This window comes from Jatropha curcas, chromosome 5, assembly GCF_041381405.1.
Source record: "Jatropha curcas cultivar XTBG-Jc1 chromosome 5, XTBG_Jcur_1.0, whole genome shotgun sequence".
Lineage (NCBI taxonomy): Eukaryota > Viridiplantae > Streptophyta > Magnoliopsida > Malpighiales > Euphorbiaceae > Jatropha > Jatropha curcas.
This window is the reverse complement of record NC_143155.1, coordinates 26,885,403-26,903,394: the sequence shown is the minus strand read 5'-3', so window position 1 is coordinate 26,903,394 and position 17,992 is coordinate 26,885,403. Positions and strand designations below refer to the sequence as shown.

Genomic DNA, 17,992 nt, shown 5'->3' with positions numbered 1-17,992 from the left:
TTATGTTTAGATACAATTATAACTTCATCCTTCTTATTTGGGGAATATATTAATTAATATCTAAAAAATCAAATCACATTAAATTATCTAATCATCCCATTTAAAAAGATGATTTTAAATTTTCATAATATTTAACTGTTTTGTCTTTCACATTTATTGGAATATTATACTATTTAACTCTTCATATTTATTATTATTTAGTTATTAATAAAGATAAAAATAACATTTTTTAATGGACATGAAATGCTTTAAATTAACTAAATCTCATAAAATAGTTAATACATTTACAAAATAAAAGAGATAAAGCTGTAATTATAAATAAATTTGAAATACTAAATAGTTATTTACCCAATCTATACTGTCTGCCTTTGGTTTAGTCATTGGCGGGCGTGACGAAATTAGAACACGAAGAAAATGTGTTTATTTTATCCAATTTTTGGTTTTAATTAATTCCTGCTTATATAAGATTTAAGTTGTATAATTCTATTTCTACGTATGACAGCAATAAAATTCATATTTTATTAAAACTCTGTCTCAGACGAGTCATGTAGAATCATTTATTTATATGTTTTTCTCAAATATCTAAAGAAATTTTATTTTTTTGCCAATCGGATCGATCTTTTTCACACAGTCAAAGATCTCGAATTTGATTCATATCTGTTATAGTAGCTTTTATAAATTTGATAAGCCAAAGGAGGCTACTCCTATTATATAGCATGTAATATTATTTCAGACATTGGATCTTTCAATATTTATTTTCTAAGTCACCCTAATAATATACTCCTTCCGTACTATTTTGTTTGTCTGATTTGACAAAACACTCGTATTAATAATTTAGTCAACAAAAATTATTTTGTTATACTTTACTCTTAAAAACTCATTAATATATTAATAAGCATTTCATTTAATGAACAATTATAAAAGTTATTATGAGAAAAACAATTGTTTGCATATATAAATTTAAAAACCTTAACATTTTGAGACATTCAAAAAATGAATAACAAGGAAACAAAATGAGACAGAGGGGAGTATATTTTTTTTGTGTAAATAATCGGTATCGAGACGCTATTATCAAAGACCACATAATCCAGATCGAAGCATAATCACAATTAGGCTCTTTAGCCCTCCCTACCAGCGGGTTTAGCAGGGATTAAATAGGAGCGCTTTTCTCACGTGCTCCCTACTAATATATTAGTAATTCACAACTTATAAATATATATTTTTTTTCCAGCGTGAAACAGTGACATACTCATGGGTCGAAGGCAACTTAATTTGACTTGTAAACCCACATTTCAAAGCATGTCGATCTGTTCTGCAAGCAAAATAAGTTATCTATTTATTGTGCTTAATTAGCACAATTAAGCTTTGACTTTTCGTATGATTTTTCTAGCTATCTGATTTTTTTTTTTCAAGGAATACACTTTTTTGTAAACATTATCATTTTAATATATAAAAATTAAAAATAATTTTAGTTATTTTAAGGTTTTATGATTAACAATATCACAGTTGGTTTTTTGAAATTAAAGTTTTTATATTTTAATTTGACTATAACTTAGGTATCAAATTTTTTCTTTTCTTTGTTTTTTTTTGGACTTGCATTTATTAAATAAATGCGAAAATGTTCCCACGGAATAAAAAAGAAAGTAGGAAAATGTTGGGCTGGACCTGAAACAATAGAGTTGGGCTGATGTTTCACAGGATGGGCTCAGCGGCTGAATGTTTCAGCCCAAACGGATGCGCCAAAGGCCAGGAGTAACCGGCCGATGCCGTCATGCGTGCACGGTTGAACGCGAAGGCCAACTTCAGATGTCCCTCTCTTTTTCATTTTCTTTTCTCATTAGAATCAGTTAAGCTGGTTTTTCAATAAACCTCGAAGCTGTTGGCCTCTTGCTACTGGTAATCCTTACTGAAACTTTTTTTTTTTTTTTTCCGCGTCAAATCTTCGATCTGTAGAATCAATTCCTTCACCAACAATATTTTGATAAGAAGAAATAGCTAAGCAGAGATCCAAGAGGAAAATGGGGATAGATGATGCTCCATTGGACGATAAGGCGAAGAGAATGAGAGATCTGCTATCAAGCTTTTACTCTCCCGATCCTGCAGTGTCATCCAGCAATTCTTCAAAGTTCGCTTCCTTAGATGCTATCAACACCTCCTCATTCGACGCAGATCAGTACATGAATCTCTTGGTAAGCACCATAATACATTGACTCTGATTGAATTGAATTTGATTTAGTGTTGTTTTGAGGTTTAAAACTGAACTCGGGGCATGGGCAATGGCAATTTAAGGTTTGTATTGAAATTTAAAGTATACGAGGAAGAGAGAGTGTTAATTAATAGTTTTAATGCAGGCGCAAAAATCAAATTTGGAAGGGCTTTTGCAGAAGCATGTGGAAATGGCGGCTGAGATAAAGAATCTTGACACTGATTTGCAAATGTTAGTGTATGAAAATTACAACAAGTTCATTAGTGCGACTGATACAATCAAGAGGTATTGCTTCCAATCCTTTTATATTCTCGATGAACCTTTGCTGAGAATCTGTTAGAAGTTCCCTTGAATGCTTTCTTTTTCATTTCCAAATCACATTAAACTTTGTTGGAACCTTATGAATGACGCTAGTATAATTTTGTTTATTTACAGGATGAAAAATAACATTGTAGGCATGGAAGCAAATATGGAGCAGCTCCTTGAAAAAGTATGCACACGACTTGCATCTGAATGCTTACCCAATCTGTGCTTTTTGTTTTTTCGTGCTTGTGTATCTATGTGCGAGAAAAGAATGGCAAAGAATAATATAAACTCAACCAATCATTGCAGATAATGTCAGTGCAATCAAGGAGTGATGGTGTTAACACTTCACTTTTTGAGAAGAGAGAACATATAGAGAAATTGCATCGCACACGTAACCTCCTTCGTAAAGTTCAGGTACCCATATCACTGGCACACCTTTTTTATGGTTTATCTATATTTTGGTACATATTTTACTTTCTTTGACCTTCGCAAACATACACTTCAGCAAACCTGAACCAAGATCAAGTATTCTTTTTTGGGGGATTGACCTTGGAGAATTATGAATCAAATTAGAACAGGGGCGTAGTTCGATTTGTTGACTCATCTGAGAGCTTGTTAAATAGTGTCACCTGTTACTGTTAAATTTTGAATGGATGGATACTATGATGCCTATTTCTCCATTATATCAGTAGTTGTTTATAGCAACTTACGAGTCTCACCATTTCCTCTTGTATGGAAAAGGGCAGTTCATATATGATCTTCCTGCTAGACTTGGGAAATGTATTAAATCAGAGGCATATGCTGATGCAGTCAAGTTGTATACCGGAGCAATGCCAATTTTTAAGGTTGCTATTCTTTATCTCATCTTCTGATGGCTGTATCACAATTTCATTAATATTTTATTGTTAGTTGCTTTTGGAGTCTATTTTTCTTGCGTATGTCATACATTACTTCAAAAGTGTTAATTGTTCAATAGTATCTGTATTAGGCATATGGGGATTCATCATTCCAGGACTGTAAGCGAGCATCTGAAGAAGCTATGACCACAGTTATAAAAAATTTGCAGGTAATTTTCAAGCCAAACTAAGCTCGTAGGTGGAGGGCTAGTAAATTTTTTCTCTCTTACTCGTTGTTTAGCAATTTATATTCCATTTCCAGAGATTAAATTTGATGGTAATTTGAACAAGATGCTTATTGTGAAAAAAAGTATTGCAGTTCACCTTTTTATGTGTTCTTATTGCTAATGCGAAGTCTGTCTCATTGTATTGTGCTTTTAAGGGAAAGCTATCCTCAGATACTGAATCCATACAGGCAAGGGCTGAGGCTGCAGTGCTTCTTAAGCAGTTAGATTTTCCGGTTTGTACTTTGAATTTATCACTTCTGGTTATGTTTTAGTTGGCCAGCATACTATAGTTGCATGAAAAGAAGGGAGTGTATTCTGGAGTATTTGCAGAACAACTGTCAACTTTCATTTTATAATGCTTGAATTCTTCTTATACATGCAAATTGATTTTTCTCTGTTGTCATGCAATTTTTTGAGACGGTAAACTTGTGATGACGAATGTCTTATTGTTTTGACAGGTGGACAACTTAAAAGCTAAACTATTTGAAAAACTAAAACAATCTCTTCAGGACCTTCACCTAAAGACAGAAGAAATACTCAATGTTTTGCCTAATTCTAATGATCCTTCAAATCCTGCTACCACAGTTGATGTAAGTGAGGAAAGAATTATTACTTTTCATTTGTGCTTATTATGACAACAACTCTCTGCTTTCAGTTGGGTGTCTGTATGTGCACTCTTTCTTTCCATTTCTCTTTCACTGTTCATCAGTTCCCAGACTGAGAAGTTAAATTCTATCCTTGAAAATGTAACCTTAGGGTTCTGTTCATGAGTTTGCGGAAGCTATCCGAGCTTATCGAGTAATATTTCCAGACTCAGAAATGCAACTAATTAAACTTTCACAAGACTTGATTACCAAGTAAGTTAGGGTGTGCGCTAGAGTTTGGAAAAAGTTATATATATATATATATATATATATATATATATATATATATATATATACTAATGCTCCTGGATGACAATTGTTTCAACTTAAAGTTCATAAAAGCAGTTTATTCATGTGACTGATTGGCATTTGTGGCTATAGGCACTTTGAAATCACTGAACAATACGTAAAGGAACGGACTTCTGTTGCAAAATTTCTGGGTGTTCTCCGTAAGTATCATGAATCCCCTAACGAATAATATCTTTGCATTCGTGATTTTTGCACCAGAAATCCTTGTTGCACTTTAACTAGTTATTCAATCTTTATTCTTTTAGCTTTCATTCCTTACCCTGCAAATGCTTTCACTTACCATCAAGTGACTTCACTTGTGAACTTGCACTTGGGGTGTTTGTTTCCACCTTCCATTGTAGGATAAGAACTTAGCTTACTTTATGCAGCTAAGATGTAATATAGCGTTCTATTATGGGATGTGAGTGACCTGCAGTATGATCTTCTTCTACTTTGCTCATGATTTCTTTTCCAATTTTTTCTAGAATTTTGTCTCAAGTCTTCTTCTGAGTTCATGTTTGTGATTCTTACGCTTCTACTCCAGGATTAGCATTCTGAAAGTAGGCATCTCTATTCTCTAGTGCTCTGCTAATATAAGAAGCTTGCTTATCATTGCTTACACCTTGTGTTTGGCTGCTTGGCTTAGCTATTCTTGTAACTAGCAGTTTTCTTTTCTTATGTGATATGCAAAACGAAGCTTCCTCACCAAGAAGGTGGTGAACTGAAGTTCTTATCTTGTCTACATTTGCATCAATAAGTTTTCTTCATAGGCAATGGTGTTATGATGTTAAAAAAGGATGTCTGTTGGAGTAGGCCCTACAAGACTTGTGGATGCGCCCAATAGTATTAAACTTATCTTTCACCTGTAGACTATTGTAGTATGCTTGATGCCATTATTGTTATCTTTCATCTGATAAATTCATTATTCTCATTTTCTTATTGTTCTTAAAACTGTTTTCCCTGGTGATTTTAATTTTGATAACTGTCATTTGTTGTTCTTTCTAATTTGGCAGCATCCCATCTTATTTGTTGAAATTCCTTGACAAGTGCAGGACTCATATGGAGAGATGTAGACCTGATAGATGAGGTTTTGCATGAGGCTATTCTCCCTGACTATTCTTTGGAGGTTGTCCTTTGATTTTTATTCTCATACTTGACAACAATCTAAATCTGCATTCTGTCACTCTTATTTGAATGACTGACAATCTGCTGCTAAGTCCAATAAGGAAACTTGTTATGCTGATTAATCCTACTTGGTTTCAGGCTGCCCAGGTTGTTGTCAAGCAGTATGTTGCAAGCACATTTTCTCACCTTTTGCGTGATATCTCAGGTTACAGTTACTATTTTATTGAAATTTTAGTTCTATAGTTACATATCATAAACAGAAAAGGAACTTGGTCCTTCTTTTTTTTTTTTTTTTTTCCGGTTTCAGTTCTTAGTCGTTAAGAAATGGATAATAGCTCAACTAAGAATCTTGGAGTGCCATAAACTCTTATAATGATAGTTTAGGAATGGCACATGTTTATCTGACTGAAAAGCCTAAGGAGAAATTAAAATGATATATTTCTTATATATAATTCCTTTTATCATTAAGTTGACTTAACGATCTAAATTACATTCTGCTCAAACTGGCAGATTCCCTTACTGTTAACGTCTATATTAAACAAAAGGAGGGAGAGGAAGAGCATCCCTTGCAGGTTGCTCTGGAGACCAGCAAAAACACAATGCTTCAAGGAAGCATGGATCTCTTAGAGGTAATATATGAGGGACCCTAACTAGTAATACAAGCAGTCTAATTTCCCTTGTGTATTAAATTATTTAATATGTCTTACATATTGCCTCTATCATATTGAAAAATTTCTTCATTATGTGGATGTGCTATTTGGCGAGTACCTAATTGATATATGTCTAGGAATAGGTGTATTCTGGTAATGTTTGGTTTTGGAACATTGGGTGTGGCTGTATAGTCATAAGGGTCTCCCTTTTTCTCCCTTGTTGTTGTCTACGTGCGGCTCTTGAATGCTTGCGCTTTGACATCTTTTTTTCACCCTTCAACGCTTATTGATACATGCACATGTTCATCAGCCGTTTTGAATGTCTATCTGACCTTATTCATTCCAGGACTTTCGCCAACTTCTTGATGAAGATATAGGATTGCTTCTTAAATTGAGAGACTCGATTGTTGATTGGGTTCAAGAAGGATTTCAGGACTTCTTCAGGGCTCTGGATCATCACTTCCTCTTGCTTTCTGGAAGAAATAAATTAGCTACTCAAGATCGAGTTTTGACAGAGGGAATGCCAGTTGACAAAGTGCTTGCTGGTCTTGTCCTGGTGTTGGCTCAACTTTCTGTTTTTATTGAACAAACTGCCATCCCAAGAATTACTGAGGCAAGGAACCACAAAATAGATTCATTTAAAATTTCTTTTTACATAAGTTTTAGCACTCTCCATAAGTTTGGGGTTTGCCTCAAAACTTTTGTTCTAATTGCCAGGTAATAGCCACTTCATTCTCTGGTGGTGGTGTTCGAGGCTTTGAAAATGGGCCTGCTTTTGTTCCCGGTGAAATTTGTCGAATTTTTCGGTCAGCCGCTGAAAAGTTTCTGCACCATGTATGAGTTAAAATCTTTAGATTTTGAAAGTTTTGAATTGAAACCTCTATGCACCATTATTATTATTGTTGTTGTTGTTGTTGTTGTTGTTGTTAATTCCTCTAGTTGTCTGAAAAGCCTACTCCTCCTTGGCATTAGTGCGGATTTTTAGTTATGAATAGAATAAAATGAAAACAGAGGATACATTAGCTGATTCCAACTAGTTTGGTATTAAGGCCTGGTAACTTCATTATGACTATTACAAGGCTATTTATTGGAACACTTTGCCTGATGTTGGAGTGATAGAATCTCTGAGCCTGTTTGTAGCCATCAATTATCTTTTCTATTGCTTATAGAAACTGCCCTCAGGATGTACACTATACATGCTGCACTTAGAACACCTAAATCATGACGGCACTAACTGAGTTTATGAAGAAATGCATCATGAAATGTTTTTATGGTTATGAAAATCATTGCTGCACTAGACATGGTAACTTTAGCAGTGGCAGAGTTGTGATTTCCACTTTGTGGGGCATAGATAGACGAATCTGTACTTGCAGATTACCTTTTAATTTTGATACTATACAAGGAATTTATCCACAATGCAAAAGCTATTTTTTGTTTTTTGAGGTTGACCATGTGGGTCTATGACGCTTCTTTTTTTTTTTTTTCTCTCTTTTTGGAGTTGTTTAGCATTTATGGTGGCATTTTGTTATTTTTAAGAAATTATTAGAATATCAGCAAGGGATTTACTGTTATGGTATCCTTTGCTCTCACATAAACATCTGCAAATTTTGTGGTTGCCATATATACTCTCTGTAATTTGGACATTGACTTTTCCAGTCTATATCTGAAACTTGGTTGCATTGATTTTTATCCAGTATATAACTTTGAGAACTCAGAGAGTGTCAGTTCTATTGAAGAAGAGGTTTAAAGCTCCTAATTGGGTCAAGGTCAGTATGACTGCCCAGGTTCTGTAGATTTAAAAGAATTGCTGGAAAGGGAGTATATAGCATTGAATTTATCTAATATTTTTGAATTTTTTACAGCACAAGGAGCCAAGAGAAGTTCATATGTTCGTTGATTTATTTCTTCAAGAGGTCTGCTCTTGGTTTCTTCCCCTTTCTGTTATCTCTTTAGTAATACTGAGAGATGATATTAGGATTCCACTGTTTTTTGATTCGGGTCGTTGTAATTACGGGTTGGATGTCTAATTATACACTTTCTGACAAATTGCAACTTACAATTATATGAAAACTAGTAGATTTGTAATGCATGGGCATGTGCCTTTTAGTGGTGAAAAGTTGACCAACTTTGATTTTGTCCTCACCAGTTGGAAGCAACAGGTACTGAAGTAAAGCAGATTCTACCTCAGGGAGCTATTCGCAAGCATCGTCGTTCTGAAAGCAATGGAAGCACTGCATCTTCTCGCAGCAATCCATTACGAGATGATAAAATGAGTCGATCGTATACTCAAAGGGCTAGGAGTCAGCTCTTGGAAACCCACCTGGCAAAATTGTTCAAGCAAAAAGTTGAGATTTTTACAAAAACTGAATTTACACAGGTATCATATTAGGATTGCTTAACTTTACTAGGGAGGAATAGCTGCAAGTGATGATGAGAATAATGTGGACTGTGTCTGGTTATAATTTGCAGGAATCTGTGGTAACTACTATAGTAAAACTTTGCCTTAAAAGTTTGCAAGAATTTGTCCGACTCCAAACTTTTAATCGGAGTGGGTTTCAGCAAATTCAGTTGGATATTCAGTTTCTAAGGGCTCCATTAAGGGAAACTGTTGAAGATGAAGCAGCCATAGACTTTTTGCTTGATGAGGTAATAGAGGGATAGCTCAATTCAAGAATTTGAGCACTTGTCCTGAAAGCTAATATTGGAATCTATGCTTGTTTTATTTGTTTTGTCTTTTACATGAAAATGCACTAGATATCTGGAAAAGGTTTGGTTGGAGGGAGGGAAATTGGGGTTGGCTTTACTTGTTTTTATGCACTCATTTCTCAAGAGTTTTGATCTTGGGGAAACATGATGTTCATTGTTACTTTTGAAAGTTTTTGGCAACAAATGATACGCATGCTTTTGTCTGTGGAGCAGGTGATTGTTGGTGCTTCAGAACGTTGTCTTGACCCAATTCCTCTTGAGCCTCCCATCTTGGACAAGCTAATTCAAGCAAAGTTGGCCAAAAAGAGGGAAGAGAATGCAATTGCTTCATAACTAGGGAGTGTCAAATAAGTGATTGCATTGTTTTTCAGTCATCAAGAAGTGGCAACTCAATACCTGACTGGAACGATCGAAATAAGAAGCTTCACTGGCATCTTCGGGCATATTTTGTGTGTTAAGTTGATTGGTACAGTCGAGTCTCAGGAGGCTTCTAACACTGGAAATATTTGAGCTATTACTGCAAAATGACTACAAATAACCTTCAGTCTGTATTCCTGCAACAATGAAGTTCACTCTTGAAAGTTTTGACCTTTGATTGAGCCTGACCTGATTTGCATTATTTTTGTCTTTCTGCTGAGCTAGTTACCAGCACACGCAAGCCAAGATGCAACTTGTATGGAATGTTCAATGTCCCCTATACCTTTGGGATCGTATAGCTGAAACATTGGCTGTGTATATGTGATTACATACATGTAAAATACGCCAATATTATTTATGAGGCATGCCTCTTTTATTTTTTTTATTTTTTTTTTTTCCGGGGGAGGGGGGAATTGGTAGTGCCTGTGGGGCCTATCAATCATTGGTGGACCTTCCCTTGCTTGTAATTCAGTGTTTCAGGAGGATTATGGCGCGATGTTGCAGTTTTTTCTCAATTGTGTGTGAACTTTATTTCCATTTTTGTATTCAAAGTGATAAATTACATGGGGGGAAGGAATTGATAAGTATCATTTGATGAGAATGTACAGACATTGAAGCCAATGTCATCCACGATGGGGTAATTTAAGTTGACTGAGCATAAATACCATCCTTAAAAGAACTAGTTGAAGTCCTATTATATTGTTGGTCAATGAAGCAAAATGGAAGAAAAATGAAAATATTGCAGAAGGCACTTCTTACCCGTGCTCCTAAAACTGGTAATGGAAGAACTGAGATTAGGTGGAATTTGGTATTTCCACTCTGCAATTCAGAGACAAGGATGGCACTAGAAAATTAAAAGACAATGGATACTATGTTTTATAATTTTATTCCTTTATAAAAAACTTTAATGAATGTCAGTATTACTGTCATTGAATGTATATAACGAGTCTTAATACCATGAATTAATATTTAAAGAAAAAGTTGGTTAGCAAATACTAAATTTATAACATTATAAGGTTTTACATGCTCATAAATTTTTAAGTCATATAAATTCCACTTATGGAGAACGTGGAGAGTTATTCATTAATTTGATAAATATTTAAAGGGAAGTACTGTCTGATATGTAATCTATAATATTATTATAGATGATTGAATTGACAGATAAAAAAAATAGTAATAATTTTCAAAAAAATTCATGGGTCGGCTTGGTATATGAACAGGGGCATTCGGTGTATGGCAAGTCCTATTCATTAGATAATAAGCAGAGTGAAAGCCCCTCGTAGAAGTTATTCAAACATAATTAGTAGTTTAATGGGTTTCGTACTTTATTCTTTTTATAATTTTTTAGCGGAGACAAAAAGCATCGGTGGCTGTAGTTTAGTGGTAAGAATTCTACGTTGTGGCCGTAGAGACCTGGGCTCGAATCCCAGCAGCCACACTTTTCATCTTTATTTTTCCATATTTTGTTCATCCGATCCCGAGCGTCCATCATCAACATGTCATATTTTTTCCCCTAGTTGGGTCCCAAATCAACGGTCCATCATATATTATGATATATTCTATTTCATTCCCTCCAAAGATGCGCCGTCCTCGTTATTTCCCGCCAAAACTCTTCTTACCTCTCATCATTTGGCGCCAAGCCAATCCCCTTCTGCGGCTCTTTCTCATCTACCTATTTTCATTCTGTCTCTCTCTCTCTCTGTGCTCTATCTCCTTCTCTTTCTGTGTCTATCTCTTGTTGTTGAGTCATGAAAGATTTAGACCTCAACGCAGACAAAGGTAGAATCTCCTTTCTTTTCCATCTCAATCACTTCTTTCTCTTTTTCATTTATATAATATTGTCCTCCTCTTTCTCCAGACTTGACGAAGGATTTTCTTTCGAATTTCGCCGATGCAATTGGCGAAGCCAAATATATGAATATTCTGGTAAGTTCCCTCTATTTTCTTTTCACATTTCTCCATCTGATCTCCAAATAGTAATACGCATCAAAAAGATAGAAGAACCCTATACACTGGTTGCTCAAATTCGACTGCTGAAATCTAATTATTTATGCAATCTTCAGTATCAGCTCTAACTGTTCTTTTATTTTCAGCAAGATGTTGCAAATCATAAGATTCGTGCAGTTCAGATAGATCTCGATGACCTTCTTAATGTAAATTTTTGTTCTCCTTCACTTCTATATATGATACTATTATGTTAATAAAAGTTCTTCGTTTGGTCTTAACTTTGAAATCTAAAACCCTAATGTGCTGTTAATTAACTGTTTTGAAGTATAAGGACTTGGATGAAGAATTCTTTAGACGAGTTACTGAGAATACTCGCCGATATATTGGGATTTTTGCTGCTGCAATTGATGAATTGATGCCTGTCCCCACTGAGGCTTTTCCTGATGATGACCTTGACGTATTAATGACACAAAGATCTGAGAATGACAATGAGAATGCTGATGGTTCTGATCCGCAGCAAAAGATGCCTGCGGAGATCAAGCGTTACTAGTGAGTTTCTCGAATAAGTACTCCTTTGCTTGAAATGCTGTTGAATTTACTCTAGACAATAGTTTTTTAGATTTTTTGGACAATATATGCAGCTGAATTGCTGGATTGTTTCAATTTGAGGTTTCTAGCATTTATGTTGCTAGACCTTTTGTACCATAGGATTAGAATTGAAGGTAGAGATAATTTATACAGCACGAGTATGTTTATTGAAAAAAGAAAAAAAAAAAAAAAGGAAGAGAGTTATCTTGTGAATTTAGCATCCTATTTTTGAAAAATTCTAGTAATTGTAAACACTGTTATTCGTAATCCCATTTCTTAACATGTTTGTTCTGCTTGTAATCGCCAAATGCTGAATGTTAAACCCTGCAGATGTTACCAGTGCTTTATTAATTAAAATAGATTAATGGCTAGAATGCAGATTATCAATAACCTTTAACATAATCTCCATTAATTTAAACCTCTTTATCAGTTTTTGGGATCTTAACTGATGTTTTTTTGAGCATGCAATTTGTCACTTAATACAATGCACTACTGTCGTTTTGCAAAGAATAAGTCTAGGCTTCTCATATATGTTAACACAGTTCTGAAAATAATTTGCTGTTACTTCGATGTAGTTGATTTACTTAGTTGCTTGCTTTATTGATTCAGTGAAGTTTATATCAGAGCACCTTCAAAGGGACGGCCATTTACTATTAGAGAGGTTAAAGCTTCATATATTGGGCAGCTTGTAAGGATATCTGGTATTGTGACCCGATGTTCGGATGTTAAGCCATTGATGCAAGTAGCTGTCTACACCTGTGAAGACTGTGGTTTTGAAATATATCAGGTATTAAGCATTAACCATCAAGACATTACTGAAATTATTCTTGTCAGATTTACCGGCCAGTATGTTCTTAGCAAGTTTCAAGTGAAGGCCGTGATTCTTGAATTTGTTAGGAATCTTTTCTTTCATGATATTAGCGTTATGTATTTATTATCTTATACACAAACAGGAAGTAACTGCTCGAGTGTTCATGCCCTTGTTTAAGTGCCCATCTAAGCGTTGTGAAGTAAACAGAACAAATGGAAATCTTATTCTTCAACTCAGAGCATCAAAGTTCCTTAAGTTTCAGGAGGTAATTGTTTTGTTCTGCCTTTCAGTCAAATGGCAGTTATTGATTTTGGTTTTGTAATACATCCATGGTTTTCTGCAGGCAAAGATTCAAGAGTTGGCGGAGCATGTTCCAAAAGGTCATATTCCACGGACAATGACTGTTCACTTTAGAGGAGAACTCACAAGAAAGGTTGGTCAGTTCATGATTTATCTTTTTAGAGCACGCTTAACTTTCAGATAAGGAATGGTGCCTGGATATCAGCTGCTTATGATATGATGCCTCACAGTTTTATCTAAAGCACCCAACTGTGGCATGATGGACACCTACTAAAAACGGAATAGTTCAATCAATTTGGATAGCCTTTTTCCTGGATAGATATGCAACTACCTTTATGGCCTGCTTTATTTTGAATTGCCACCCAAAGAAAGAAAAAGCAATTGAAATCAAAGCAAGTAACTAGATATAAAGACCGCCGCCTTTTGATTCACCTTTGAGCTTAAGTGTTTTTTGTACTTTTCATGTTATTATGAGACATATCTTATCTGACTGTTTTGTTGATATTCCCAGGTAGCTCCAGGTGATGTCGTTGAATTATCAGGGATCTTTCTCCCAATTCCTTACACAGGATTCAGAGCACTTCGTGCTGGCTTAGTCGCTGATACATACTTGGAAGCCATGTCTGTCACTCATTTCAAGAAAAAATATGAGGAGTAAGCAAGTTTTCTGTTCTCCATAATTTATCACAGGGCAATTCGGGTTGCTGGAATTCTCCTAAGTGCTCTTGCTCACCATTTGCCAATTTCCAACTAACATTTTTCACTTCCCATCCTGTTTTAATTACTGAAGTCAATCTGGTAATTTATTCTACAACCAAAGGCTGTCATTTCAGAAATAAAACCATTTTGCTAGTATATGTTGCTCTTTTAATGGTAGATGATGTAAATTGTCACCTTTTCTTTCTTATAGATAAAACTTATATTTGTAATGAATGGTGGAATCTTGGGCTGATGAAAGAAACTATGCAATTCAGTAAGCTAATGTAAATCTGTTCAGTTTCTTTGGCATTTTTGGTTATTATATTGGGGAAAACAAATAACATCAGGATATGCAAATTGCAAAAGGATAAGAAAAGCAAGCACTGAAGTTTTCTTATCTTTGCTCTTTTTGTACCTTTTCCTTCTATGTGAACTAACTATATAAATTACAATGTATTGGGAACTTTTCGCATGTTGTATTAGTATTCAAACCCATTGATGCATGTTATTCTGCTTACTAAAATTGGGAAATTGACAATCTAGAATGAATAAGATTTTATTCTAATATTGGGTTATATTGTCCTTTGAATATTCCAGTGTTGAATTAGTGATTTTCTTTTGGAATATGAATTATGACTTAGAAGAGAGGATGGAATCATTTCAGCTGAAAAAGATATGGGAAGTTCCCCATAAGGTGTTTGAGAGTCCAAAGATCAAAAGAGTCGTGTATGGTATCTAATTATGTGCTTGGATAAAAGAAAATTCATTTACTCAGTTGTGCTTTATCACAGGTATGAACTCAGAGGAGATGAGGAAGAAAAGATTGCACGCCTAGCTGAGGATGGTGATATTTATAATAAGTTGTCGCGATCATTAGCACCAGAAATATATGGACATGAAGATATCAAAAAAGCATTGCTTCTTCTCCTTGTGGGTGCTCCTCATCGGAAGCTGAAAGATGGCATGAAGGTAATGCATACAGTGCTACGTGGCATTCCTATGCTTCTTGACAAATCCATTTCTGCTATAGTTTCTACAGGCGGTAAAGTTAAATTAGATTATGTCATTTAATTAGCTTTGGGATGAAGTGGTTTTCTTTGCTTTTGCTGTTGCTTTTGTGCCATGTTGTTTTGAAGAGGATACCTTATCTTCCTCTTTGTAAATCTTTTTGTTACTTTTTCCTTTTCCAATATTATATGCATTTTCCTGAAGAAAGCAGTTGAGATTCTTTCTTCTTGCCATCGTTTTTTGTCTGTGTATTGGGGTTGGTTTTGTTGCCTATCACCAGCTTACCTTTACATTTAGCTGAGGAAAGTGATTTTTTGTGATTCAGAATCTTCTGTCAATGGATAAGGTTTCTCTAGTACATATTTATGATAAAGTTAGTGCTTTCTGTGCAATATTTCTATGTAAATGCGGTGATAAAATACGGCAATTCAATTAAATTGCAGATTAGAGGAGATGTACATTTATGTTTGATGGGTGATCCTGGGGTTGCCAAAAGTCAGCTTCTGAAGCACATAATAAATGTAGCGCCTAGGGGAGTATATACTACTGGCAAAGGAAGCAGTGGAGTTGGTCTAACAGCTGCTGTCCAGAAAGATCCAGTTACAAATGAGATGGTCCTAGAAGGGGGAGCTTTGGTGAGATTTCTACTTCTTTTTGTCGTGCAACAGTTTAATCTGCTTAAATTGATTTACTCTTCTAATTCTGATTATATCTGTGTTTGAGATCCTGATGGAGAACTGTTATCTGTTTCAGGTTCTAGCTGATATGGGTATATGTGCTATTGATGAGTTTGACAAGATGGATGAATCAGATCGGACAGCTATTCATGAAGTTATGGAGCAGCAGACAGTTAGCATTGCCAAAGCCGGGATCACCACATCTCTGAATGCAAGAACTGCTGTCCTAGCTGCTGCCAATCCCGCCTGGTATTCCTGGCACTATCAATTTTTACTTTACATGCCGAAATCATTTTATGCTGTTTATGCATGTTTTCAATACATGACAACGCTTTTTTTCCCCCAATCTTACAGCAAAAGAAGACCTTCCCATATCTTTTCATGAATAAGTCTAAATGTAATTTATTGATTATGGAGGTCATTTAATTTTGTTGTAGGGGAAGATACGACCTAAGGAGAACTCCTGCTGAAAATATAAATCTACCTTCTGCTCTTCTATCAAGATTTGATCTCCTTTGGTTGATCCTTGATCGGGCAGATATGGACAGTGATCTTGAGATGGCTAGACATGTTGTTTATGTGCATCAGAATAAAGAATCTCCTGCTCTTGGTTTCTCTCCACTTGAACCATCTATTCTTCGGTAAATATCAGAACTTCAGGGAGAAACCAATTAAATGTCTTAAAATTGACTGCTTTTTCGTTCAATGCTTGCAGAGCATATATTTCAGCTGCTAGGAGATTGTCACCTTATGTCCCCAAGGAGTTGGAGGAGTATATTGCTACTGCATATTCCAGCATTCGACAAGAAGAAGCTAAATCAAATACCCCACATTCCTATACAACTGTTAGAACTCTTCTCAGCATCCTTCGTCTATCAGCTGTAAGTTCCCATAATCATTTGCTTATTCATAATAATTGCTGGTCCTAGGAAGGCAATCAGATTGTTCTTGGTAGGGTGTTACCTTGAATGATTTCAGACCTGGATTCTAGTCCCTCTAAAACCATCTCTTTTTCAGTTCTTACACGACTTCTTGTAAGGAAGCATGAGAAAGACGATAAGTATGAAAAAGGATTGTATGCGGTCTAATATTCTGTAATAAAAATGGCAGCATAAGTTCTCAATACATCTTTGGTTTTTGAGTTACATCAAAAAGCTTGAACTGATTTCATTTGGTTGCAGGCTTTAGCAAGACTTCGGTTTTCAGAAACTGTAGCTCAGAGTGACGTGGATGAAGCATTAAGATTAATGCAGATGTCAAAATTCTCTTTATATTCTGATGATCGTCGGAGATCCGGTCTGGATGCCATCTCTGATATATATTCAGTCTTGCGGGATGAAGCTGCAAGGACTAACTCAATGGATGTGAGCTATGCCCATGCACTCAACTGGATCTCTAGAAAGGTTAGTACATGTAATAAATTTAATATAATTTAATTTGTCATTACTCCGTGGTTTCAAAACCAAAAATGCATAACCGAGGACTAATTATCTCCAAATGTTGCTAGTATCTGATAAGCCATTTGGAGGTCCTGGTGATTTTATTCGAACTTCTTCTCTTTCCCTCAAAATTACATGCACTCGAGTAACCTGATTGCTTGAACTTGAAATGCTTGTGTTTGAACAGGGGTACAGTGAAGCTCAGTTGAAGGAATGTTTAGAGGAATATGCAGCCCTAAATGTGTGGCAGATCCATCCCCACACCTTCGATATCCGGTTTATTGATGCTTAACAGGCTTCGTTGTAAATTATTGTAGTAACTTTTCCATTTTTGATTTGTAGTTGTCAGATTAACTAGCATTCCCAAAAAGATTCAGTGGACAGTTCAGATTATATATTGTTAACTTTTGTAATTGGATCAATTTTTAAACTTACCAAAATAGCATGGATTGTTAATGCCATTGTTGTTAGTTTTGTAGACTTAGGATGCATTATTGGAAGTTACAACTTTATTTCTTCATTTCCTAACATGACCAAACTGGAAGAAGGAATTGGACTCCGGGGCTTTTATTCCACATATACTTACCAAACCAGTATTTTTTTTTATTATTTTTTTTATCTCTGAGATATTTTTAAATTTAGCAACGTTTCGAATCAAATTCGCTACTTTTTTTTAATAAATTGTTGATTTTATTAATTTTATGCATGCAAATTAATCACTCCATCTTACAAGAAAAGTAATTTTTCATCTCGTAATAATAATATATAAATAAACTCTCTCTCTATACATTTATCATTAAATACAATTGATTATTTTTTAGGTTAATTTAAATAAAATTACTGAATTAATTAGGTTCGAGTAACAGTTATGTATTGTACACACTAAATCATATTCTAATGGCCTAACTATTTATTCAGATTAGAACTTTTTTCTAATATTCGAAAAAAAAAATTATACATTATTAGTTTATTTTATTAATTATTTTCCTTTAATTCGTGAATTAGTTTTCGGGCAGGAAGCAGCTGCAAACCGGCTTACCGCTACTAGCCTACTACCT

At 35.0% G+C, this 17,992-nt stretch overlaps 2 protein-coding genes and 1 non-coding gene across 4 annotated transcripts; all 3 read left to right on the top strand.

Moving 5' to 3' along the window:
* Positions 1 to 1,777: 1,777 nt before the first annotated feature.
* On the top strand, positions 1,778 to 9,980 carry LOC105642619 (Vps51/Vps67 family (components of vesicular transport) protein). 2 transcript variants are annotated; one of them, XM_020682796.3, is made up of 21 exons: positions 1,778 to 1,896; positions 2,004 to 2,189; positions 2,352 to 2,491; positions 2,642 to 2,696; positions 2,819 to 2,926; positions 3,259 to 3,357; positions 3,501 to 3,578; positions 3,791 to 3,868; positions 4,094 to 4,225; positions 4,392 to 4,492; positions 4,661 to 4,728; positions 5,620 to 5,693; positions 5,831 to 5,897; positions 6,203 to 6,321; positions 6,689 to 6,955; positions 7,060 to 7,176; positions 8,037 to 8,108; positions 8,205 to 8,255; positions 8,489 to 8,719; positions 8,812 to 8,988; positions 9,262 to 9,980. In XM_020682796.3, the coding sequence occupies exons 2-21, from the start codon at positions 2,019 to 2,021 to the stop codon at positions 9,379 to 9,381; spliced, it is 2,325 nt and encodes a 774-aa protein (XP_020538455.1). In that variant the 5' UTR covers positions 1,778 to 1,896; positions 2,004 to 2,018; the 3' UTR covers positions 9,382 to 9,980. The 2 variants fall into 2 exon arrangements, with proteins under 2 accessions (XP_020538455.1, XP_037496225.1); XM_037640297.2 differs by having other exon boundaries at positions 1,785 to 2,189.
* An 851-nt stretch (positions 9,981 to 10,831) lies between these two features.
* TRNAH-GUG (transfer RNA histidin (anticodon GUG)) lies at positions 10,832 to 10,903 on the top strand. Its single transcript has one exon. It is a non-coding gene; the product is annotated as a tRNA-His (tRNA).
* A 158-nt stretch (positions 10,904 to 11,061) lies between these two features.
* On the top strand, positions 11,062 to 17,395 carry PRL (Minichromosome maintenance (MCM2/3/5) family protein). The gene is made up of 15 exons (XM_012227499.3): positions 11,062 to 11,244; positions 11,324 to 11,391; positions 11,559 to 11,618; positions 11,738 to 11,961; positions 12,610 to 12,787; positions 12,954 to 13,076; positions 13,155 to 13,244; positions 13,623 to 13,765; positions 14,602 to 14,779; positions 15,262 to 15,453; positions 15,572 to 15,744; positions 15,933 to 16,136; positions 16,211 to 16,376; positions 16,677 to 16,898; positions 17,122 to 17,395. The coding sequence occupies exons 1-15, from the start codon at positions 11,214 to 11,216 to the stop codon at positions 17,224 to 17,226; spliced, it is 2,157 nt and encodes a 718-aa protein (XP_012082889.1). The 5' UTR covers positions 11,062 to 11,213; the 3' UTR covers positions 17,227 to 17,395.
* The last annotated feature ends 597 nt before the right edge of the window (positions 17,396 to 17,992 follow it).